This window comes from Miniopterus natalensis, chromosome 2 (assembly GCF_054644295.1).
Source record: "Miniopterus natalensis isolate mMinNat1 chromosome 2, mMinNat1.hap1, whole genome shotgun sequence".
Taxonomy (NCBI): Eukaryota; Metazoa; Chordata; class Mammalia; order Chiroptera; family Miniopteridae; genus Miniopterus; species Miniopterus natalensis.
The window spans coordinates 12,621,465-12,649,353 of NC_142082.1; the positions used below are offsets into that span (position 1 = coordinate 12,621,465).

General features: G+C 36.1%; 1 protein-coding gene across 1 annotated transcript in view; it reads left to right on the forward strand.

Moving 5' to 3' along the window:
* SGCZ (sarcoglycan zeta) overlaps nt 1-27,889 on the forward strand; it is a 176,643-nt gene that overhangs the window by 112,871 nt on the left and 35,883 nt on the right. Inside the window, exons 3-4 of the mRNA XM_087813731.1 lie at nt 5,060-5,147; nt 24,671-24,793. Of these exons, the coding sequence (XP_087669857.1) occupies nt 5,060-5,147; nt 24,671-24,793 (211 nt within the window). The remainder of the gene's footprint in view (nt 1-5,059; nt 5,148-24,670; nt 24,794-27,889) is intronic.

Below are 27,889 nucleotides of genomic sequence, written 5' to 3' on the forward strand. Positions count from 1 at the left end.
GGAATGATCAAAACAAGACAAGGCAAAAAATCCTGTGACGAGCACTGTCATCAACCCTGACTGAGGCACTCGAGGGTGGGAGGTGAATTTTAACTCGGGAGGAGCAGGGAAGCTTCACAGAGGACATAACTATCACCTGAGATGTTAAAAATATCTCTAGTTTGGCCAGTTGATGGAGAAGTACGTAAGAATTTCAGGCGTAGGGAACAGAAGATGATAACGCACAGAATCCGCCTATTTTTGGAAAGTGTAAATATGAGTAGCTCTTGCATGGTGAGTGGGGGGGAAGTAGAGCCATACCGGTAGAATTGATCACATTAGAAAGTACCTGGCATGTTAAGAATGTGAATTACTTTCATACTGGGAATGAGGAATCAATAAATGTTTTATTTTGTTTTGCTTTAATTTAAGCATGCCAATACTTATTCTAAAATGTGCAGCTATAAAAATGAAGGATCCCTTAGCCTTTGAGATGGCATGTTGGGACCTGGAGAGTATTATGCTGAGCGAAATAAGCCAGCCAGAGAAAGACAAGTGTCACATGATCTTACTCATATGTGGAATCTAGTGAACAAAATAAACTGATAAACAAAATAGATCCAGAGACATAGAAGCATGGAACAGACTGAGGGATCTCAGAGGGAAGGCGGGGGTGGGTGGGGAGACATTATCATAAGAATTTATATACATATATACATAACCCATGGACAAAAACAATAGTGGAGTGACGGCCTGGGGGGAAGGGTACAGGGTGGAGGGGATCAATGGGGTAAAAAAGGGGCATTTGTAATGCTTTCAACAATAAAGATAAATTTTTAAAAAATTAAAAATAAAATAAAAATAGAACAGGGTCTGGCACTGATTAAGTACCAGCAAGTGCTAACTTCTGCTTCTACTGCTCTTTCTATTACAATTGAATAGTTAATCTTGAGAGAATGAATATAGGAATCTGAAGTGCCTTATATACATACAACACCTTATACACATATATTCACATCATCAGTATAACTTGTATGTTTTTAGAGAAATATCTATCACAGCAGCTTGTGAGTATAACATTCTCTGTTCTGTTTTCTTTTTTATTTTCTGGCTTATTGTCTATCTGCTGACTATATTATGAACTGCAAAAGAGAGGAAGTTTTGTCTCTTTGTTTCTGCTCTACACCCACTGACTAGCAACGAGCTGGACACGTCACAGGTACTCAGTAAATATTTATGATAAGCAAAGGTGAACACAATAGAAATACAAAGAAAAGAACCCTCTTTCCTCCTTAGTCAGTTGCACAGCCTATCACAAAGCCACTGCAATGAGAAAAACATTTTGCATTACTTTTCTATAACCACGGGCCAGATCCTCAGCTGAAGAATGTGTGCATGAAAGAAATGTGAGCAGGGTTCTCAGGCCCATCCTGTGGGACCACTGCCTTTCTCCCTGGACCTCCTACTGGCTTCGTCTCAGGAGTAGCATGGGAAGGCAAATGTATTTCTGAGAGTTACAGCCAAGATGCAGATCAGCTCCAGAAAACTGAAATACCTGAAAATGGAGCATTTCTTGGTTTGGAGGAAAGATACTGGAATCTAAACATGAAGTTTGTCTTCCTCCAAGGAAAAAATAGATATTTATACTCATACAAGATGTCACCTACTCACCCTTACTATGTTTTATTCCTACTCCGTGAGGTGATACCACCAAATGATTTTCTCCCAGCTATGTTCTCAGCAAAAATAAGCTAGAAAGGAATACTGCTATCTCTATTTTAATATCTGAAAATAGACTAGCTTTCCAAATTTTGGAACAAAGAAATATAAAGTAAAGGAGCATGAAGAGAGAATATAAAGAAGAGAGTGGAAAGCTATGATTTATGAGTGGAAGTGGTTTTCTTATATAGAGACCTTTTGAGAAATGAACTCAAGAAAAAAGACAGAAAACCTTCTTAAATGTCAGTCTTCTTTGGTAAGAGGTAGTTTCTCAGTTCCGATTGTCACTGTAAAATGTCTTTGTTAGCATATTTACAAATAGCTTAGGATTGTGTCCTCTTTAGATGACTGAAAGAGTTGCTATCACTTTTATCATATATATATTTTAACATATCGTTATTGATTTCAGAGAGAGGCAGGGAGAAGGAGAGAGAGAGAAACATCCATGATGAGTCAATGATCGGCTGCCTCCTGCACGCCCCCGCTGGGGATCGAGCCCGCAGCCCGGGCCTGTGCCCTGACCGGGAATCGATCCACGATCTCCTGGGTCATAGGTCGGTGCTCAACCGCTGACCCATGCTGGCCGGGCATCATATATATTTTTATGACACTTATATTTTTAAAGTAGTGCTGAGGGGATATTGTGTAACAGGTCATGTGTTGGACTAAGATGAATAGACCGTGGCTTTAACCGCTCCAGATGTTACTGTGCTGGTACATGATGAGGGAGTGATGGTGGGGTTTGCTAATGAAATCATGTTCTTACCTCATTACATTTTGTTTACCAAAAATAGTTACTTGATCTTTTCACGTCACCTGATCACATTTTACCTTATCTGTAAACATAGTAACATATTGATCAATGTCCACATGAACATAGTGTAGAGAATCGTTCATTACCTCTGATAGCTGTATGGTTATCATTTTAATCTGTAAAAAATTGCCATTTTAATTACAGGAAAATTTTAATCTAGATATAATTCTTCATTTCCGAGGGGAAATTTAGTGGAATCATGTGAAAGAAGGGAGGAATGCCAGGGATAGAAGCACAATAGAGCCCTATGTTAGAGTGAGAGAAAAAACTGGATTGATATGTTGTAACACAAACATATAATAATTAAACTTCAATTCTAACCCATCTCTTTCTCTATGAAATAAGAAAAAATTCTAATTGACTTTTTAAAATTGACTTTTCTCTCATCTTAATATATTTAAGGACTACTTACCTAGTCCTTAAATTATATACACTAACTGTTATGCTTTTTTTAAATGCTACAGTTCACAAAAATTTAGTAATGCAAATGAAAGCATATAGTGTCATTTATTTTAAAGCATCTAAACAACAGTCATACATGTTATATCATAAAAATATTGAAAGATATCATAAAAATATTGAAAGAACGTGAATGAAAATTCTAATTTTTTTTATGATGTTTTGAACTGTGAGGTGTTCTATAGGTTTCTACTGTTTCTTACATTCAAATTAATGTTATTTAATTCATGGTTCCTCTTTTAAATACATAGGTAACATGTATTTAATTTTGTCAACATAAAATGTAATCTTTTTTTTTTTTTTTGCTTTTATGAGCCATTTTCTTTGTGCAGTATCCTTACTGGGCATAATTCTTTGCAAAAAGTCCTTAGTCTTGATCTATATTGTAAAAATAATTTGAACATATTACTCGAAACAAATATTGAAATTAACTTAAAATTACTTCAGATATCTTAAAAGATGAATACTTGAAGCACAGAAACATCTATGGGAAAAAATAAGATTTTTTTTAATTGTAAAGAATGACACTTGATGTGTTGCAAAAAGAAATGAGTTGTGATGAGGGACAGGAAGGGAATGAAATTTTATTATAGTGGTTTTTATGAAACTGTGCCTCACTTTACAAACTAAATATAATCTTCAGAATGTGGAGCATTATTTTTAATAATCAAGTCTTAGGTTAGATATATTAGCAAAGAACACTTTGAAGAAAAAGTGTACATATGTATGCTTGTGTGTATATGTTCAGCGCTTTGTACCTAGCCACGAGGGGCTCAAAACAGCTTTAGAAAAAAACCTATAAAGTCTTTCTATGTATATCCAAGTCACAAATTCCAAACCCTAACCTAGAAAGAGTTTTTATATGACTTATATATGAAAGCACGTGTATATTTACATTGACATGGAAGTGATATACAATCGTGACGGTGAAGGTAGTGTTGGGAGATAATTTCATCGAATTTCAATATCTAGACTACAAGCTACATAAAGGCAGGTATTGTTTTATGTTCTGATTACTGAAATGCTTCAAGCCTCTAGAACATTATGTCATGCATAGTGAGACTTAGTAAATATTTGCTGAATGAATGAATGAATGGACAATTTATAAATAATCACCCTGCTTATGTTTTAGGTCATAAAAATGATAATGTGATCAGTTGTAAGTTAATTGTCTGAGACAGCTAGTGGCAAAAAGCTCATATATTAGTTCCTTAGAAAGTGATAATATCCTTCAATAAATTATTTTACTATTAAGTGCTGAGTCAGGGAGAGCAGGAAACATCAGCAAAGGGTCTGTAAACTAAAGGAGGGTTTCCAGACAAGCACCTTATATTCTATATGCCCCCTTACTTAAATCATTCTGTGATTTACAGTGAATTTCTATGTGGGGCAGATAAGTTAATATTTGTTATGAAGATTTATTTATCCACTCAGTAAGCACTTAGGAAATGCTTTCCCTCAGCAGTAGTGGGGATATAATTGTGTACCCGTGACTGCCATGGCCCCTGTCCCGTGGACTGTTTCTCTTGTGACAGAAATAAATATAAAACCAAGTAAACACATAAATAAGCAAAATAAATATATCATATGTTAAGTACTTTGAACAAAATAAATGGAGACTGGGAATTTGGGGACTGAATTGTTATGGTTTTCAGGAGAAGCAGTTTTGAGGAGATAATATTTAAGCTGAGATCTGTAAGTTGCAAGTTCAGCCTAAAAAGAGACTTTCTCTGTTGAATAAGCTCTAAAATATCTCCAAAGGCAGGTATGCGCACCACTGGGAGGAAAGAGGAGAGAGACTACTCTACCTAGACGCACAGCACTCGGTGATGTTGGAAACGCTTGCCTCCAGGGTTAATGCCCATGCGCCAATGGAGACACATTCCTGTTCTGCACAGTAGTCATTATGAAGCTCCCATATTTTTATATTGTTCACTCTGTGTTTGGGATGTTAAAATAACCACCAATATAAAACAAAGAAATACAATTTTGATGATACCCCAACAAATGGAGTCTAATTTTATGTATTAAGCTTTGACTATATTTCTATTTTTTATTTGATTTCTTTATTTTATACATGTTTCCCAGGATAGTCCACTGGTCTTACAGTCTGACAGGAATGTAACAGTGAATGCAAGAAATCACATGGGGCAGTTAACTGGACAGCTGACAGTAGGTGAGTGTTTTGGGGTAAAATCTCTTGTACCATCTTACTCCATTTGAAACTCTGGGGTTGTTTAAATTGGGTAAAGCAAAAGTATATCATTTCTCTAATATATAACTAGACATCCCATGCAGCCCAGTTATCTTGCACATGATTTGATTTGTCGTGAGGCTAGTCATGCTTTCCTGTTTGGTAGTTATTCTTGTCAATGTGTTGTTTTGGGACTGAATTATATATATGTATTGCTGTTATTACGCTTGAATTATAAAATGCACAATTTTCTTAACAAATATCTCCCTAATATATGTTAAGTTATAGTAAATAGGCTTGAACAAACATGTCTATGTATCCTTTATTTTAGGCAAGTTTACCAATAAACATTATTATCAGCTTATATAAATTAGAAATGACATACTAATTGAATATAATAAATCTTAACGTTTATGAATTACTTATAAATTTGATGCTGAATTATCTAAACTTTAAGGCTTATAGGTTTTAGCAGTGATAAATATGTTAATGATAAAATATTATGTGTTTTATCATATTGTCAAAAATTTCAGAGATTCACATTACATGGCATTATAATTTGAGTCAATTTTTGTAAGAAGAAAGGCAAATTAAAAGTCAGTTGTAAAATAATACAAAGATTTAATTTGTGTGTAAATACTAAAATATTTTTACAATACTACATTTTTCTGTGGGAAAATTGCCTATCACTTACTGATATTTTGTGTGTTGTGTGTGTTTGAAAGTATATTACAAATGGTAAATTACAATTTTGAGGATTAAGTTATTCTTATGTTAATGATAAGTTCATCATTTTAATGCACATGTATGTTCTCAGTATTTCTAATTAAAATACAGGAAGTTATATTATTTAAAATGTAAGATTTATAAACGTGAGTTTGGTTCTGTCCACTTTCCTTGTAGGTATATGAAATACTTTTGTTTGTTTATTTATTTTTGTTTAAAATATTACAGATGTCCCTTTTTCTCCCCAATGACCCATTTCACCCCATCTGAAATACTTTTGGATATGCTGTTCATTTTAATGAAACTAAAAGTGACATATTTTATCATGAATTTCCAAAGATATAATTGAATTTTATTTATAATAATTAAATTTTATTTTACATATTTTTAAAGTGTAAGAGTTGGTCAGTAGGTATCTATTAATTACCATAACTGGATAGTACTTTGTGATACACAGAAATATATCAATTATGTGGGAAGGGGGCCCGATAGACAGTGTAAATGACCTGCCAATACATTCTTGTTACAATGTCGGAACTGCAGAAACAGGCCTAAACTGGCAGATTTTCCATGTCATAATTTTCTTAATGTTGAGAACACTTTAGATAGATAAAACTTTCTTTTATATGCTGTTCTTGATTAAAAAAAGAAAAGGCCCTTAGTGGAAATGCCTAAATGTACATTAAACTCCAAAGGGCACATCCCAGAGTCCACCGCAGTACAATAGCTACCTAACTATCTCTAGGAGAGCGGAGCAGCTGCTTGATTACATGGGGAGTAATCAGATGCCATTTGCATTTTGCTGCATGCTTCCTGCAGGAAATATGAAGAAAGATAGTATCGTGACCGCATTTTCAACCACTGTCCCAAACTGATTTTAATATAGTCTAAGTGTTTGTCAGTGGAGGGAAAGGAGAATGAAGAGACAGAGAGGAAGGGTGGGTGGAGGGAGGAAGGTTATTTTTCATTTTAACTGAAGCAAATCCGTAAGTTATTGATGTAGCAGCTTATACCTGTGGATGGAAATATACTCAGTCCATTGAGCCTTAAACTAAAATCTTTTTTAGCATACTGGCCATTGGAGTCTACCATTGGCGACCTCCGTCTTTTCTTTGCTTTGTATTTTTCAATAAACCTAAAGAGGAAAAAGGAAGACTTAGAAAAAGGGGGGCATGGAGGGAGGGATCAAGTGTTCACATTTGAAATCAAAGCATCTGGGACTCCAAAAAAATAACTTATCTCTTGGTGACTCGGTTTTTTCATCTCTAAAACAGAGATAAGAATATATATTTAGAATAATATTATAAGAATCGGCAATTTCAGTATCTCAAATAGTAGACAATTATATTTTAAATCTTTTATTATTTTGATGATAATTGTAATAATCGTACCACTTAGAAATACATTACTATTACTTGAGAAACCTTATGATGATTTCCTATCCAATGAATCTCTGTGATAGTTGTTGAGGAATGTAGGCCCGATTACAATACTGTTGCAAGGATATACTCCAAACATCACAGTAAGTGTATCTGATGTGTGGAAAATTTTTTAATCATATCAGAATTAAATTATCTTTAGGTAGAATTTGAAGAAACAATAGGATGAATTTAAGCAATGTATTTAATCAGTATTCCTTTCAAAATACTTTAGTTTTAGTTGTATTGATATAAAACAGCTGTTTAAACTTTTCATGCTGCTTTTTTTTTCTTTGTTTCAGTTTTTGTTTAGTGGCACAGTCTTGGTTATAGTATAAACATGTTACTATTTTTCAATATTTAAAAATATACTTCCAAAAAATGGACTAATATTTATGGAAAATAAATTTGTTCTTTGTTTTCTACATAAAACAATTTTAATTATTTCTACCCTAAATCTGTCCCTTTCTATTAGAAAAGTTTGACAGTCTGAATTATTTTTCTACATTTTATTCCTATTATAGAAGGGAAAATAAAATGCCTCTTATCAGTAGCTACCTGTATCATATTTTCCCAAAATTCTATGTACAATTGGCCAGCAAAGCAAATATCCATTCCCCTTATATATATAAATGTTAACATATAAGTGTCAATTTCATGAAATTAACTGCTCTCCAGTATCTCTTAGCCAACTTGAGTAAGGTATTGAATTATATGTTACTTATTCTTACATTACATTATAAAGTATTGGGGGTTTTTTGATCAATCAGTGGCTAAAAAGAATATTTTTTCCCTCTTGTATGTCTTTTGTTATCAGTCAATAGCAGGAAAATAAAAATAAAAGGAAGGTAGACAAAAAATTGAACATGGAATAATATTAATGAAAAAGGTCATTTTGTTTGAATTGAATTATTTTTGTTTAATAGTATCATTCATTTAAATTTCAGTCACAAACAATGTCTTTTGAGGAGCCCAGAATGGTTGCTATGTGGTCCTGTGTGTAAATATAATAAGCTCTAGGATGCCCCATCTGTATCATTAGCCCAGTAAAACATTAAGACTAATTGGGTATTAAATATAATTAGAATGTCATTGCTCTGAAATTTTAGTTTTGAAATGTGCCTAAAGTCACAATCTTATGCTTCAAATGGGATCTCGCATTTCACCACGATGCTCCTTGTTTAGGGCTCAACAAATTTGGGGAAATGAATTAACCCCTAGGAACTGCTAGCTGTTATGGTCAGGATCATTGATTCATCACTGGTATTCTCATCTTCATTAATCAAAAAGCAGGGCATATCAAATTATGTAAAAACCTCCATTACAATCTGTAATCCTCATATTCTGTCTTTCTTGAAAATTGTTATTTTAAATCCTCACCTGAGGGTATGAGTTTATTGCTTTTAGAGCGAAGGGGAGCTTGGTGGGGAGAGAGAGAGGTTGATGTGAGAGAGAAACATCCATCAGTGGCCTCCCATTGGCACCCTGCCCAGGTATGAGCCCGCAGCCCGGGCGTGTGCCTGACCTGGAACTGAACCTGCAACTCTCTGGTGCACAGGACGAAACTCCAGCCACAGCAGCCAGGGCTTTTTTTCATCTTGTTTTGCTTGTTTTGATGTCTCTCTTCACTAATTCTTCAATGCTTCCAACTTCTTCAAGGCAATTCTTAAAGAAATCTACCTGTAAGAAAGGATGCCATTGGCAAGAAATGATACGCAGTGCCGTCCACATTTAGAACCAGCTTTCTTTACACTGGTGACATGTGGAGGACCAACCACATCACACTGCAGGCAAGTTCAGGCAGCTCTGCAGGAGCCGGCGCCTGGTTCCTCCTGAGGCCCGAGGAGCCTGCGTCCCCCCAGGGCCCGGGACCTGCCCGGGGGTGCGCAGGGAGTCGGGCGGCAGGTGGGCCCAGGCAGATGTGGCTGGGCCGGCCCTCTGGCTTTCCCAGGGACTGTCAGTCCAGCACACACTGAAAAATCATGACCAGAGAAGATGTGCTTGATAAGAAAAAAAGCACACGTTAGGATTTTGTAAGGAGAATATTTTTCTTCGATTCAGTTTCTTCTGATTTTGAGTCAATAGGCATGAATAATAGTTCATAGGGTGAAACATTTTTCAAACACAGTAAGTTTACAAGGAGATAAAAATGTACAAATGTATAAAATTACATTAACATTAGTACACTGTTTATCTATATAAAAGCTCTTTGTAACCTATAGAGTAATTAGTTAAACTACATTGACCTTCCTGGGAGTAAAGTTGTAAAGGGAATTGTGACTAATGGCATCATCTCATTATATTTAAGGAAAAAACATATGAGCTTCTTATGGGAAACCAAAGATTTTTCCCCAAAATTGTACTGAATAAAATGTACATATTGGTTAATAGAGAGAAAACTGGATGACACAGCGTATGCTGTTTTTAGCAAGTGTGCCTCCAGAGAAGCATTGGGCCTGCTAATACCCTGGCAAGGAGCTTTAAAGAATGCTGAGAACACGGCAATAGAGTGCAGTTAGATAGAAATAATTGTGGGTGGCAGAAAGATAGCCTGCTTACTGCTTCAGCTTAATTCAAGGGTAAAACCTAGACCTACCTGCAAGAGATGATGTGTGTGACCATTTCTTAAGTGATACAGACTTTCACCTGGGCTTGTCATCGACTGGATGAAGTAAGGGCTCAGAAAGTAGTGATCGTTGTGGCTGGATCTTTTCATGTTGGAAGTCAAGCAACCTGATGGTGAAATCACAGCCTTTAGTAAAAACTGAAGACCCTAACTAAGTCTCCTAACTGTGTCGGTGGCTCTCTGCCACCTCAGGACGTATCCCAGTTGCCAAGATAGACAGATACACACTCACACGCACAAACACACGCACACACACCACAAGCTTCCCCACAGAGCTGGTATAAGGAAAGCAAAGCCAGCACAGCTTTAAAGAAACATTTTCGAGTCTACTACTGCACATGGCAGGATTGATGGAGACATCAGCATTTTACTTCATTTAATATGCTACAAGATAATTTGTTTTGGGAGCTTTTTCAAAAAAATTACTAGCCACCCATCATGGCAAAATAAAACCTCTGTAAAGTAAGAAGTAACATCAAATCACATAATTTTAAAGATTAATCATGCCATTAATCACAAAAGTTTAATAGTTACTATGTTACAATTAAGAATTTAATATACATTAATGCTTATTAGATTGTTTAAACAACTGAGCATTTTTAATGCTCCACAAATTTAATTCATGTCTTAATATTTTACAATATTAGACACAAAATATGCTAGAAAGACATTTTGATTAATGACTAATTGTTAACCAAAAAATCAGAACATAAGTTCAGTGAAAATTATTTTTAAAATATAAGCATATATCAATTTTAAATAATAATATTATGAGGACTTGTTTAATATGATTTATATATCAAAATGTTGTAGAATAATATGTTCACCTAGAATTCATAATTGCTTCAGAAACTAGTTTTAGGAAGGAGTTACATTTTAATAATTGTTAATAGCATTGGTTCTAGAATAGCTAAATCCCAGATCTGTCACTTCCCAGTTCTGTGTCCTTATGTGAGTCATTCTGGGCATCTTCTCCAGTATTCATCTCATATAGTAGATGTGAGAATTAAGTAAGTGGATATACGTGAGATTTTGAGACTACTTCCTGAAGCATACTATGTATTATGCATATGTTAGTAATTATAATTTTTATTAGATTTCCATGTAAATAATTCTGTACACTTGACCAAGCCTCTGGGTTTTACTTTGCTCATCTATGAAATGAGTATTATGCTATGTTGTCTCCACGGTTCTCTCCTGTTCCAGATCTTACAGTGAAAACCTATTTTTTACCTTTAGAGAATGAAATTAGTTGATAAATAACTTAGTCCATTAAATTCCCCGCTATATAGTAGTCCTGACAAAATGGCATCTTACTTGAGTGTTTGAAATCTTAGCCACAAATTATTAGTACATATTTTAGATTTAGAATGAAGAGTGTGAGTAAACACAACTAAATCAACACCGTTATGTTTTTATACTTTCATCAAATTTCATAATGAAATTTAATGCACAAAATAATTCAGCAAGCCCAATCAGCTTATTTTTGTAAGTACTAAACATCAAATGTTTTGTCCCTAAATAAATGGAGAAAAATGTAGATGAGGATTTTATAATAAATATTTAAAGACCCCTAAAGTGACATCTAATCGTGCGTTGATGCAATTACTACTGTGAACACCTGGGAATTGCTTAATTGACTGCAGATGGTGTAGGACATATAAAAAGTAGAAGGTTACAGATTATTCTCACGTACCAGATTTATGTTTTTTTCATTGACTCATATTTTTTTAACTTAGAGAATGCTGTAGTAACCTGGGACAACTTAATAAGAATGAATATTTTATGCAAAATAGGCTGCAAATCTTGGAGAACAGAGAAACAAAGCACTTAGGTTTAATGTTACACATACATGTAAATGATTAAATGCATCATTGGTTTTTAAGGGCTCATTGTTAGCATCAGTCAATTAATTCATTATATTATTAAACTATTAATTCATTTAATATTAATTAATCTGTTTGGGAAAACACTGCATTGAAGCAGATGCCTGTGATTGTAGAACAAGGGATGGCATTCTTAGAAATTAGGACCCTTGGTGTAACTCAGGTACAATGAGAATTACAGTGTCTGAAGAAAGACAGTGTGCATGTGTTCAAAACTTTTATCACAGGAAATTTTTTATGTCACTGTCTTAACATCCTGAGCCATTACACTATCTTTTTGGTGTTAGTTACTGTTTGTTATTACTTTAGAAACAAAACAAATGCTTTGTCTCAAATATTTAATTAAATTCTCATACACATGCAGGGCTAGGAGTGAGAGATCAGGGAATACTCAGGCTTGTTCTTCCTGGAGGACCTAGACCAGATTTGGAAGTATGTGACTGGGCTCAGTCATTTCTAGCCTTTGCCTGCCTCTGTTGTTTTCAGGTTCCCCATGCCTTAGTCTGGGACCAATCACTGCAGTTCTTTGAGGCCAGTGCCACATAACAGTGCTTTGTTTTGTGGTCCTAAAGACCATCCCTGCAAGGTCTTGGCCTCTACATGTCAAGACCATGGGTAGCTAATACGCTAAAATTGTCAGGGATACTAATGCTTTGAATAATAGAAAAATGTCTTTGACATGAGAAACTGTGGGGACCATTACTTATGATGGTCTTGTTCTAAGTCACTACATTAGCTTTTTTCTCAAATTTCACTTTGGAGTAGCTGTCTATTCTTAGGGGTCATTTTGGAGAAATTCCAAGTCAGATAATGCATACATCAGAAAAATAAGCACAGTGGGAATAGAAAATTGAGTATAGGAAGAGGGGGAAATGAACCAGAGCCATTCTTGATTCCAAGTTACCTGCCAGACTCCTGACAGTATGCACCCTAACAGTATTACCAGCTCTCCCTAAGACTTCCTCAAAATTGCTATCAGTCCCTTCATCTGAGTTATTTGGTTAAAGTATTTAATCAGCTCTGAGTTTACTCGCAAACTTTTCCCACCATATTATTCTTTCTGGGCAAAATATGTGTTTCAAAATATAGTCTTTGGTAATAATGCCTCTAGTTGTCAAAGAAATAAATCTAGTCTTGAGTATTTAGGAATGAGGGTGTAGGATAAGATGAGAAATGGTGGTTTTTTTAAGATGTATTGTAAAGGTGCCAAACTCCACCATCTTAGCATTACCTAGGCCAGTCCATCTCTTTACATGGTGATAAAAGGAGATAATATGGCTTTTTTCAATAAACATAATGCAAGAGCTTGCTACATACTTCTAACATTATAATACTAAGGAAAGCACTAAAGAGATGAATATTTTATTAATTCTGTGATTACATACAACTATTAAAAATATGCTGTGACTATAGATTAGTGATTAAGTTTTAATGGTAAGAAGAATGTATGAAATAAAAATGATAAAAGTAAAGTAAGCATAATAGCATAAGTGGTTTTTTACTTCATATTTTAGATGTTTAGTTAGCACTGTAGCTATATACTGATCTGAAATTAATGAGTCTATAGTTTATACACTAAACCAAGCTTTGTTTTTAATGAGGCTCCATTTGTGGGACCTCAGAATTGCAGGTGCCTTTGAGTTTCATATATAATTGACTTATTGAACATGCAAATTTTTGTTGGCCTCAGTAAGAAACGTGTCTTTGGAAATTTGCTTAATGGGGCGTACTGTTCACAAATGTAAGGTTATGGGACTAATTATCTGAAAACATCTGGTGGTAGGAAGCTGAATAAAGCTCAGGGGTCCATATGTACACAGAAGGCTCTTTACCTCTGCTCTAGGGGCCCTGGATGAGGTGGCAGTGGAGCCCAAACCACTGAAGAGCATTACCAATGGCCTGGGCATGGAGTTCAGGGCAGAAACTGTGGGGGCCGTTACTTATGACGGTCTCGTTCTACTCACTGCATTAGCTTTTTTCTCAAATTTCACTTTGGAGTAGGTATCTATTCTTATGGGTCATTTTGGAGAAATTCCAAGTCAGATAATGCATACATCAGAAAAATAAGCACAGTGGGAATAGAAAAATGAATATAGCCCTCACAATATTACCAGCTCTCCCTAAGGCTACTTCAAAATTGCTATCAGTCCCTTAATCTGAGTTATTTGGTTAAAGTATTTAATCAGCTCTGAGTTTACTTGCAACCTTTCCCCACAATATTATTCTTAGATAGGTTGTCATATATTTGCCTAAAATCAAGAATATTGAATCCCATACGTTCCCTCATATATAGACCCAATTTGGGCACAGCTTCTTTTAAATCTTTCAGCTGAGGTCACCCGCCTGCTGTTTTCTTTGCTAAATGCTCACAAACACATCAGACTGATGCAGATTTCATGTTCAATCCCCTCCAAGGAAGTAATGCATGTTGACTCATAATATTTAAAACCTACCCCCTCTCATGTCACAATACTTAGAAAAAGTCTCTCATTTCTAGTTTTATATCGCTTTTGCCATTTTGTATTATTCTACAGAGATTACTGAAAATAACTTGCAGCCACGATACAAGTAATTTTGGGAGGCCAGGGGTGTATGTGGTTCTAGAAAATAAGCCCACTTTCCCAGTACTGCGTCGTCCCGCATCTCCACGATGGGATCGCCTTTTCCCTCCCCTGCGGCCTCATCCCTGCCTGTTTTCACCTTTGACTGAATCACTAGGTGTATCCGCCGTCTAAGCCACAGCGGAGAATTTGGGGAAAGCAAGCCTTCGATATTATATCTGGAGAGTGAAGTCTTCAGTAGCGTACACTAAGACATCAGTTTTACACATTTTCACATTACAGGCTCTGAGAAATCATACACTGTAGTCATTGCAATTGCTAAAATAAAAGATGCCGGGAACACGGGGCGCTGGGCGGGTGAGGGCTGCGGGGCCCTGCGCACGCCGCGGGGACCCAGGCAGCAGCCGCTCCGACCAAGCTCGCCTCTCCGGCGAAGCTGACAGCATCACACCGAGGCTCAAAAAAATTTAAACACTCAGTGGAGCTAGTTAGCTCCCCTTCAAAACAGAGCTCCTGTTTCTGTCTTCTCCCCCATAGTCAACGGATCACTTAGAAAAGCCCATTTTCAAGTGCAACTTTCAAAAGGCCTCCTCTACTTCTGAATCACCTCTTAAAGCTCAGGGAAACAGACATGAACTTTGGTAGTCACCTGTTGAAATCACATCGCTAACGAAGGGAACAAGATGAATGCAAACAATGTAAAACTATTGGAGATTAAACAGACTCCATTGAACAAAGTTTACGGCCCTTAGGATTAAGTCGTTTCAAAGGAGAGTGTGTTTAGAATGTAGAAGGAAGAGGTGCTGCAAGGCTGGTTTAGTGTCAAACGTGATGAACATCAAATGTCCCTTTTCAAAATACACCAAGAATTTTCTTATGTGTAGAAAATTTAACAGATTAAGGAAAGTGTTAGTGGGGTCATAGTGTAAGTAACAAGAGTAAACAGTTTTGAGATTCTAATAAGGGTTTCAAAGCAAGAACATCATGTGATATTAGAAATGATTTAATAATGATTGTGATCTTTAATGGGTTCTTTGGCCTCCTTCCAATCTCTCTTTTATCATGCCTCTTTCCCCTGGGTCATTTTATAATTTTTATGGAACATAATAAAAGCTTTTTCATGTCAGAATATCAATAGATCTGAATTTACTGTGTGTTTTTTTCCTTTTTGTGGAGTGGACACATTCAAAGTAATCAAAATAAAGAAATCTTATTTAGCATAACTGAGCTTTCACTTACGGATATATTTCAAGAAGCACAAAGCTATGGAGCATATACTAAATAGTGATGGTGCGTTTTGGTGCAAAGCCATGGGAGGCACGATTAGAAAGTTTAAATTCCCTTCCAGTTCCCTGGTTCTGCATCCCTTTAGCTTCAGAGCTGGAGCTGTTTCCTCTGCACCGGTCACTTGGTTTATACCCACCATAATCCCCGGTGCTATCTTATCTGCTGACAAGGAGAACAGTAAAACAGATAAACTTATTGCAGTGTTACCAAGGCTCTCTTTTCACCCTTGGTATTTATATCCCCTTGTAAATGTATTTCTGGATATATTAAAGGAACAATCTACTTTATTCAATTTAATAGTCTACTTTGTTAAGACAGATAGTTTGCATATGCAAACTAGGTTTAAACTTGAAAAACTAGTTGGGTCCATATTGTATCACTTTCAATGTAAGTTCAAAAACTTTGAACATTCTTTGTTACGAAGAGTCGCTTTAAAAGCCTGAGCTTAGAGTGGCACAGTGGTATGAAAGATATGCTTGGTGATGTAAATTAGAAATAAACCTGCCTAGCCGGGCGTGGCTCAGCGGTTGAGCATCAACCTGGGATCCAGGCGACTGGGGTTCGATTCCCGGTCAGGGCACATGCCTGGGTTGCGGGCTCGATCAATGACTCTCATCATTGATATTTCTCTCTCTCTCTCCCTCTCCTTTCCTCTCTCTGAGATCAATAAAGATATATTTTTTTAAAAAATCTTAAAAAAAAAAGAAATAAACCAGTGAGTGGGTGCAAGTAGAATATGTCTAGAGGAGGAAAGTGTATTTGAAAAGCCTTCCTTTGGGATTCCTGGAAAGAGCTGACCAGCTGGGTGCAGAAAGTATATAGGAGCGAGCTTTGGAGAGGTACACAGATAAGAGAGTGCAGCAGATATGAGGACAGGACTGTGGAAGGTAGGAACTGATCCTTAATGCCCTGCAATTGAGACCTCAGTTTGTCCTACTAGGAAGATCTCAGGGACCTCGCTGCTGCTGGGTGTTCGGTTTTAGTTCAAAGTGTCCTGGGTAGCAGAAAACACCCGAGCCAAGAGCAAGGATTTGAGCAAGCAAGTTAACCTCTCTGTGCCTGAGTTTCCTGAGTGTAAAATGGGTGTGATGTAATACTTGCCTCGTTGGATCGCTTTGATCATTAAGTGAGTTGATTTAAGTGACCTTCTTAGCACATACTAAGCACTGCAGATGTGCTAACTGCTGCTATCATTAGTAATAGTAGTATTACTGTCTTAATGGGAGAAACACCAGAAGAGATTTATTCAGACTTACCATAAATTTTATTGGATGGTGATCACTCAAGGTAACATTTAATTCTAGCATCTTAAGGTTATTAAGTGTTATCACTTGATTTATTGGCACGGGCAGGTGCTCTCACATGTCATGACATTCACAAGACTGCTGCTGGGCGATAAGCACAATTAAATTACCCATAGCATCTGTCCCTTTAACCAGCCACTGACAGGACATTAAGGTTTTATATTTGTTCTCTCTCAGTTTTCTGACATTCCAACAGCTCATTAATTCTGGTCATAATAAACTATCTTAGATGTGAATGTTTCATATGAACATAAAGGTGAATAGTAAGTAATGCTTCCTATTAATTGTAATATTTTGCATTGTTACTTATTGAAAATATACATGAAAAAATTGAACTCTAGAATATACATCTTTATTAAAGTTATCAGTTTTCCCTCAAATTAACTTCCAAATGTAAAGCAATTTAAATGAACATACTAATTGATATTTTATAACTTCATAAAATATTTCCAAAGTAATATAGTGAAAAGCCAAGAGAATTTTAATATGTGTAACATCAATGATTACAGGCACAATAACTAATACAATTTGGGATTAAAAGGATCAAAAGCAATAAATAGAACAGGATAGAAAACCAAGAAAGCTACCATGTATCTACAGTAATTCAATGTAAGATAAAAGTATCCTTTCAAATCAATAGGGAAGTGAGAGGGGGAATTACTAAATAAATGAGGTTGACTTCACTGTGGAACCGTTTACCAGCAAGAGTTAAATCTCTATATCTTTATGCATTAAAACAATAAATTGACCTTAGAGTAATGGAGTGGTTTTATTCGAAATTTGAAACAAATAATGGAAAAAGTATATATTAGAAGAGGCATCTAATCTTGTATGGAGAAGACCTCCCAGAGGATACTGTACACCAAAAGCTACAGAAGAAAAGATTTAGTGATTTCCATGCACGAAAGTTAAAATTCTTCTGAAAAATCAATACTCCCATAAATAAAACTGAATACTAATATCTAAATATTAACAAAAGTACCATCTCATTGAGTGTGGTCTCTAAAGAAAGTTTCCTTTAGGTGGCATCTGTCCTCAGTCTGCCTGAGGACCGCTGTCTTTGGCACACATGTTCCTCAGTCCCCTGTGGTGTTGAGCCCCACTCCCACTTGGGATTGGAATCCACACTGCGATAGACTGACTGTGGGCAATATTGTAAAAATTTTATCGTAGCATTTGCCCCCTTCTATTTAACTGTAATTATTGGTACCTTTCCATTTAAATATACCACCTTGCCGTTTCTTTTCTCTTTACTTCCTCGATTTTTTGTTTTTTATTTTCTAATCCTGCCCTGTTGTGTCAGCTGAGTGCTTTTTAGTATTCCATTTTATCTCCTCTGTTCATTTTTAGCTAATCTCCTCTCGTCACTGAAGCACTCATTAATTCCACTCTGATATAATAATTCTATCGGATATTTGTTCGCTGCATGGAGATGCCTTCTTTCTTTCTTTCTGTTTTACCTTTATGAATGGAAAGAGCATGACTGCCTATGAGATGTCAACAGTTTTTACAGAATAGTACTTCACCCACCAAATAGTACTTCACCCACCATTTGTGCCATCTGAGATTTTGAAATGCTGTAATTTTATGCTTGTGTACTATGTAAAAACCAGAATGTTTTGCACACATGTTGTTTGATTGGGGCCCTAACACAGAATAATGGGTCAAGGCATTCGCTTCTACCTCTCTTAGAAAACATGGTCAATAGAAGTGGGATAAAGAGACAGATTTTACCTGTTTCTCTCAAAGTTCATAGAGGCCAGGCCCAGGAAAATATACCACAGTAGTTTATGAAATGATTGGCTAGGTAGTCTATAAGTATTATTATTATTATTAACCACATAAAAAACAAGAATACTCACGTAAAGGATTATATTTATACCATTAAGGCCAGGTTTAAAAATTCTAAATAGAAATCTAGTTTGCCCAATACAAAAGAAAATTTGCCTCAGTATATGATAGTACCCTTCCTGACAGCATCAGTTCAGAAAATATATATATATATATATATATATATATATATATATATATATATATATACACACACACTTTTTTTAATTAGACACAGATTTTTTGGTGGAGCAAGCAGTGATTTTTAAGAGAGAGAGAGAGAGAGAGAGAATGAATGACTGCATAGAAACATAAAGAAGAAAAAAATAAAGAGTAACAGAAAATGCAACTAAAAGAAAGCCAAATCAAAATGTATGCACTATTCAACATGGGTGTGTTAACTTATTGATTCATATAGTTAGAAAGTCCAGGGGTAGATTAGTTTGGCTCTGATGCATCCAGTGGCGTAAGCAGTTACGCAGGACTGTCTCTCTTTCCTTGTCTCTTTCTGCTCCTTTCTTGGGGATTGAACGAGTTCTCAGGCAGACTTTTTCCACAGGGGAGCTAGATTTAAAAGCTTCAAGTTTATATCACGGTCAGTGTCTGTGATCTGAAAAGAAGAATGTGCCTCTTTCAAAATTTAGTGCAAAAGTCAGGAGAGAGTGTGAGTCATGTGCTTATGCGTGAGTTCGTTGCTTTGGTCAGAGGAGATGCTCCCACCCTAAGGAGCAGACCACTTCCAGGGAGAGTGGCTCCCACTTGCCCCCGTGGACTGACCGTGAGGAGCCTGTTGTCAGTAAGACTGAAGAGCAGTGCGTATAAAAGATGTTTATTCCAACAGTAATCATGGTAGCATATCTCTTACACGCTCAGATTGGCAAAAATTATGAAGTCTGACAACGCGGAGTGTTTGCAAAGATGCGGAGCTGCAGGAACTCTCATACTTTGTTAGGAATGTGAATTGATGCGACCAGTTTAGAAAGCAATTTTTTATTATCTACTAAATTTGAAGTGTATTCTGTATTATGTCCCACCCGAATATAAGCTCTAGAAAATTCTGGCCAGAGTATAGAAGCAGTCTTGTATAAAAACATGTACAGCATCGTTGTTACTGATTCTCATATCCCAGAAACAACCTGAAAGATTATCCCTGGAAAATGGATCGCTGACTTGCGGTATATCCATATGCTAGGATAGCATGGTGAAGGTGAGAAAAGCAGAGCCACATGGATTTTTGAAATAGATTAACCTAACAAATGTCATATTATGGGGGAAAACCTAGTCACCAAAAAATACAAATAATTTAAAGAAGTGTGTGTATACGTGTATATAATTCAAAACATGCCAAAACTCTAAAAATGTCTTAAGGATACATATATAAGTAGTAAAGGTATAAAATGGGAGTGATTAAAAACTCATTTCAAGATAATGTTGACATTGGAGCTCCCCCAAGGGGGAAAGGACATGTGATTAAGGAAAGGTTGCCCTGAAGATTTCATCTATTTTGGTGATAATAGCTATTGATTTGTCTGGATGGTTGGTGCCACTATTTATATACTCTTTATATGTGTAAGCTTTTCATAACTTTTGAAAAAGGAGGGACACCAATAGTAATGTGACCATAGGGATAGTATAGATGAGCAAGAGAGCGATAAACATGGCACAAAAGTACAGATGTGGGAAGGAAGTGGAGTTCGTGTCTGTTTAAAAACAAACCTTTATTGAGGAATTATTGTGCATTGGCCTAGACACAGGGTGGAAGCCTCAGGTAGGGATACGATGGAGAATGTAACCTCAGAGTTCCTGTGGCCACCTCACTTGCTGGAGGAATTCCAAAGCAGAATATAGTGTGTGTGTGTGTGTGTGTGTGTGTGTGTGTGTGTGTGTGTGTGTGTGTGTGTGTGTGTGTTGACGGGGGGGGGGGGCAGGGGGTAAAACTGACCTCTGGCAGGATCCTGTGAGAAGTGCACATTCCAGACAGCCTCACTCTGACCCCTCCTTTCCCCAAGTACACTCAGAGTACGTCCCGTGCCAGTTCTTAATGACACACATAGTGTGAAATAAAATAAAGCATAGGGCCTATGTCTATCTATATTTCATGAAAGCAGCTTCTTTTTTTGTTTCCAATTTTGCTTTGGCTTTTTGGCCCATGATAATCCTAAATGAGGAATCTCAGATGGCTGGATTTGGTTGTGTGCATTGAATCTTGTTTTGGTTTTTCTCATGGGAATTTCTAATCATTTAGTAATACTCATCTTCAAGACCTAGAAAGTATTGGCAGACATATAAAATTGGGTTTATATGGACAAAAAGTCCACCATGATATGCTTGAGGAAAACAGATGAGATAAGCAGACATACTCATTTTGATCTTTGCCTTATTTTCTTTAAATCAGCACTAAATTGTACCAAAAGGCCCAATGGTAATATATTGTTTTAGCCCCTTTGGAGGTTTTTATTGAAGAAAATTTTCCAATTCAAGTGTTTCACTGATTTAAGGTAGAAAATTCAAAGTCAGTGGATAAATTATTAAAGCCTCTCTGCTTGTCGTCAAAACATGCCTTTGGCTGCTGATGACAACTATAGAAATGCTGATGTTTTATAAAAGGCAGTGGAACAGTCTCCAAGGGAACAAGAAGTAGCTTAGTGGTTATTTTGGTTTGTCCCCTTGCGGAGAATTTAAAGAATACTACGTGAACTAGAGAAGATATTTGGATATGGATTGAACCCTTCAGTCCTTGAATAGAACCTACTATTTTGCTTACATATTTTCTCTCCTTTTCCTGCCAGTTCTCACTTCTTCTATCCCTGGCTGCTCTTTGTTTGATTTTGTAGTTACTGAAATAAATTTTCTCAGAGATGTACCTAAAGAAACATTTCGTCTTGATACTTTAGTCAGCGAGTTGATGTTTAAGATAACTAATAAAATATAGAGCTGCCTTAATAACCCCGTCTCTCATGATCTATTTAAGGAAACAGACCCCTTACCCAGAGTCATCAGGCACATTGCTCTCTGGCAACGCTGGAGGCCTCACTGGCTGACACACAATTGGCCTGGACATGACCTCCCCTCCGTACAACTGGATCTTAAGCTGCCCTAGCCCAGGGAATATGTGATGCCAGGAACATGCCAAACAGAATAAGACAACACAAAGCATGTCAGGATATAATAAATTAGATTCATGTAGCCTAATATGCCAAATTTAAGCATAAAGATTCACAACAATACAATAGATGCTCAATTACATATATTTACTGTTTTCCATTTGCAAAAAAGAAAAGCAATATACAGAAGCACACGATATTCAAAATTATTTTCTGATTTAAAATGTTTATTTACTATCAATGCAGTGCTAATTGCTTGCAATTTTGTCTTCCCTAATTACACTAATATGTTGAATAAAGTGTAGTTTACGTAATAATTGATGTATATATTTTTAATTAGATGATTCTGCATGCATTTATTTATGACCTAGATGCATCTCTTCTATTCCAAGTGCATTTTCTTATTTATTTGCTTTGCTTATTTAAATTTAATGAATTACAATTTTGACTCACCTTACCATACCCAGATACTTTTTGCTTTACATTTATAATAGTTTATTACACACAGTATAGAACTTTTATGTTAATAAAGTATCTCTTATATAATTACATTAAGTATTATGCCAAGAAAAGTTTTGCTAGTGTGTGTATAATAGATTGCTTATGTATATGTGCATGTATGTATGTATGTATGTATGTGTATGTAGTGTGTAGTGATCTAATGTACTTCAATATCATTAAAGTCAGTGATATATTGTGTGGATCAATTCACCCAATAATTAAGTATATGTGAAGGAAGCAACATAATATATAAGTTAAGGTTTTATGTATATGATAGATATAATATCTTTCAGGCAGTTCGGATTTAAAATATGCCTGAGTTCCTTGAGGAGAGATTAAAACACAGAGGTCTCAAAATTCAGAATTCACATTTATGAACACATCAGCCTCACACAGTTTTTTGAGCATCACCCAGTTGCATTACTATGTTCAAAGATTAAAAGAACAGTATGGCAGGGTTGGACTATAATTAAAAGAAAACACACTCAACTGAATGCAAGTTGCTGACATAACTCTTGCCAGGCCACAGGCAATGACTGTTACCAAGGACAGTAGGTCTTTCATGGTTTTTCCAATATTGTCACTAAATTCCATAAGGAAAGTTCTTTGCTTAAAAAAAAAAGAAAAAATGATTTTAAAATATAACTCATGCTGTTTTATACTTGAGAGCCCATGAGGCTAACACTAGTTTTATCTTACTTAACAGTGTCCTACCAGCTTTTCAAATTTTCTATGTTGTCCTGGAAACATGTATTTAGTTACAGAATATAAGAAAACTGTACATCTTATTTTCAGAGAATTATCCCACACGTTATCAGGGTTTGGAATTAACGTCTGCCTCTTGTTAGGTGCTCCTCGGAAGCTATGATGATGGCAAGGTGTAAGGTTCCGAAGCCGGGGGGCTAGGGTTGGAAGTAGGGCTGCGGTGGAGTGAGGGTAAGGAAAGGAAAGAAGGCTTAAGTCTAGAATTTAGTCACCTAACTTCTACTCAGTGCCCACTAGAGACCAGACACAATTTTAAATTTGGAGGATATTTTGGAATGCAAAGATGATCTCATATTTTGAATTCCAGAGGGTCGAACATTTAACTAATCAAGGCAGTACATTTTCTTAGTTCAGGCTGCTATAACAAAATACCATAGGCTGGGTGGCTTAAACAACAAAAATGTATTTCTCACAGTTCTGGAGACTGGGAAATCCAACATCAAGGTGCCAACGGATCCAGTGTCTGGTGAGAGGGTTCTTGCTGTCTCACAGAGAGCCAGCTTGTCATTGTGTCCTCACTTGGCGGATTGCAGAGGGAGAGAGAGCGAGCGTAGGTGTGGACTTTCATAAGGGCACTAATCCCATTCACGGAGGATCCACCCCTGTGACCAAATTACCTTCTAAACGCCCAGCCTCCTAACATCATCACATTGAGGGTTAAAATTTCAATGTATGGATTTTGGGCAGACACAAACATTACGTTTATAGAATATGCTAAAATAAATGGAGAGAAGTGTGCACAGAGTGTTATATGCCTAGGTCCCTGACTAGGCTGGATTGTACCTTGCAAAAGTTTCTGATGTACGTAGATAGCAGAGGAAGGATGTTCCTCACTCCGTGACCTGGTTTATCTTCTTCCTGAAGCCCTCCAAATCTCAAATTAATTATGTTTTCCAAATATGGGAGCTGACTTTGTCATTTGTGAATGGATCAATACATATAAAATTATTCAATAAATTAGAAATAGATTTCAATTCGATACTATAATTATATTTGGTTAATATTATATTTAACAAATCAAGAAATTACTGATTAGAAGACACATTGGGAAGCACTAAAATACAAATATATACACATGTACCTATTTTCTGCTTGTAGAGAGGAAACACGAGAGTCATTCAGGCCACAAATATTTATTAAGCGTGGAACAGGTGCCAGGTATAATGCCCCATCTTCAGGTTGTAGCCAAGAACAAAGCAGATATTGTCTCTCCTTATGTGTATACAGAGTTTTGAACTGGCTAAAACCATAAGCATTTTTAGGACTAAGTCAGACATTTAGATGTCAGATATATGCCCAACCATCCTAGCCCAGCAGTATTACACCAAATCAGACAGCCTACTGAAAAGTATAACAATTAAAAGTATTAATTCAGGTGTAAAACATACTGCAGAGATAAACTAAATAATATATGTATTTCTCTTACCTTTCTAAAAAATACATATTAATGGTTTCCTGCATACCAGTTTCATTTTTAAACCTTTCCTCTGACCATAGGAGCTGATGCTGTGGAAGCTCAGTGTAAAAGATTTGAAGTGAGAGCCAGTGAAGATGGCAGGGTGCTGTTCTCTGCAGATGAAGATGAGATTACCATTGGGGCTGAAAAGCTGAAAGTTACAGGTACTGTAGATTGAGGCCTTGGAACATTGTTTACTTCTTGAAAGAATATACGACTGGGAAAAAAAGCTACTTTATAAGATGTGTGATCCCCATGTCCAAAACTGAGTCTCACATAATATCATGATATCATGACGTTTGATTTTCCAACAGTCTTCAAATAAAAGGCACCGATTGTGGATGCTGAACCAAATGTAAACAGTAGCCTTGATGTATAAGTAAAGCTGTGAGTCTCAGGGAGGGATAGGTGGGGGAAAGTGAGTATGAATAGTGGAAAATAAAGGGTAGGTCACACACTAAGTAAAGCTATCTATAGGTGATAAACAAATAAAACTTAAAGATAGTATCTATTTTATTTATTTTTAATTTTTTAAAATTTATCTTTATTGTTGAAAGTATTACAGATGTCCCCTTTTAAGATACACAAAAGAAGAACGAAAATGTAAATATCAACTTTAAAATGAAGTAGGGAAATGGTTATAAGAAAACTAAATTATTGTTCTTTAGGGCTCATAATTATCTTAAAAAGTATATAAATCAAGAAATAGTGCCCATCGCATTATTTAGAAGTCATTAAAATCATTATTCTAATACTAGGGTCGTAAGTCAATCAACAACTGAAATTCAAAAGCAAGAACAAAAACAAAACAGGAGGTTAAAGGGATGACTGGCAGCAGGGAAGAATTTTTAAAGACGAATTTAAGCATAATTTCTATTGAGTTATTTGATTCACAACAATAATACATAGTTATTAAAATATTTTTAAAATAGCCAAAGAGGACTACATTTTTAAAAAAGTAAAAAAAAAAAAAAAAAAGGTGACATATGTTTGACTTAGTGTTTCCCAAATCTGAGCTTGGGAACAGCTCATGGCATATCTGTCATATCTAGTTAGGTCCGACTGAGTCCTCTGGGCCATGTGAGAGCAGTTGCATGGTAATTGGCCTCTGCTTTCCATGGCTCTTTGGGTTGAATCCTACCTCTACTATTCAATATTTTAAAAAAATTCTCTATACCTCCAATTTTCTTTCATCTAAATGATAATGATAAATTGGGTGTCCGATTACATTAGTGTGCGTGTGTGCGCACCTGCATGCCTATGTGTGCATGTCTATAAGGTTTGCTGCACATAATGTAGACATTGTAAAGGTTAGCTCTTTATTCTTATTAAGAAAGATAAAAATAATATTGTCATGTCCTAGATGATTGCCTGAGTGGATTTCAAGAAAGAACATACTATTAAATAGTGAAATTCAACAAGGGTTGCTGAATGGGGATCCTCATTGGGCACCCCTGGGCTTAGTCACAACCCACTTCCACCATCCCTACTGACCCCATGTTCTCCAATCTTTTGTGAGAATGTCCTGCTGAGTAAGTGGAGCCTGTAACATTGGGTTGGCTTCTGGGGGTGACCCTCATGACTATCCATCTGCCTCATTTCCCCTGTTTTCTTTAAACTCTTTAGAAAGGTCAGGAAAAGAGTTATGCATGTGAGGCAAACATTGACCAAGTTCACCTTTCTAAGTCCTCATATGGGAGGAAGGGAGACTAAAAAAAACATGAGGATTATGGTTGGTGTAGAACACAGACAAATCAGAAAGGACATTGACTTTAGGGTCCTTTGTGCTAACATTTGAGTTGCTGGTTGGTGAAACAGTAGGGGATGTGGGTAGAAATACACTCAGGGGCATCAGGCAGATATGATTTCAATATTTAACAATCTTTGAACCTTGGTAGTACCTACTGGTTATCAGCTTTGATCCCAACATAATCCTGAGATAGCATTTAGGATATTACACAATTACCCCAAATTAGTTTGTCAATATTCAGGTAGTCCCATGGGGTACTTTGTATTCATAAGTAAAGGGAAGTTTTAGAGGTCTTGACAGCTTTTAGGATTGATGGAATTTTAATTTTCTCTGATCTTTATATACCTTGACTTGTCTCATAACAATTGCAGTAAAATACTGTCTTCACAAAATTAGACACATTAACTAGTCTTTTAAATTTTTTCTTTGAGGTAGGTGGATACTCAACTTTATTTTCCTCCTTTCTTTGGTATCCTTGGACTGTAATTTGGGCTATTAAATCAAGGGAGAATGTGTCCCTGAAAAATCTTAAGTTTTTCTGCTTTTCAGTTAACTGCCTTGGGACAGTCATGTCTGCTAATTCATTCATTTTTTGTCTCTGTGTGTGTATGTGTGAATGTGTGTGTGACATATGCATAGTATATATGTATATATGTACATATAGATGGGTAAACACATTTATCTCTTTCTGGCTCTCTTTTTTCCATTTCTTTATCTAAAAATATACACATAGCTTTGAGTTTATTCTTCATATACTCTTGATTGATCTATATTTTCCAGTTATCTCAGAAAATCAATCAGTTTTACAACAGGGTTACGTACCATGTGATTCCAGAAGATCCCAAATAATAAAATAATATAATTAAGAGGCCATAATTATTGAATCCACTATATTTTTGTAAGGAGTTGAAGTATAGCACTTAGGATGAAGGAATGAGAGTGTCTTTCCACATTGTTAGCAGATGCTTGCTTAATTGGGAGCATTTTAACTGATTAGAATCACCCCCCAAGTACAGTCACATTTCTGTTTCTACAGACACAAGCATACACATCCACCTCACATTCCTGCCAGGTTCTTACTCCTTTACCAGAATATTGCATATTAACTTTCGAGTAGCTCTGTTCCTTCCTATGACACTTCTAAAATAAAGAAAAGCAAAGATATCAAAGGCAAATATAATTTAAAATTTCACATGCTTAGAGGAGAAAATTGTGCAGAGTGTAGCATGCAATTTAGGTGAATGAGAATTGATTAGTAACCCCACATATACTTTAAAGCAGTGCTTGAATCATTTGACACATAACACTGCAAAGAAACACTACTCCAGGGGGCTTCGTATAATTAGTTAGCTGTGTTGACAAGACTTCAAAGTTGCATGTGACAAGAGATCTGTGTGAGGTTTCTTCTAGAATTTTAAATTTGTGACACAAAAATGTTCTATTTAAAGAAGATTCATAGGAATTAAAATGGATTCTTCCAATCTGTATAACTTACGAACAATGGCGCGTT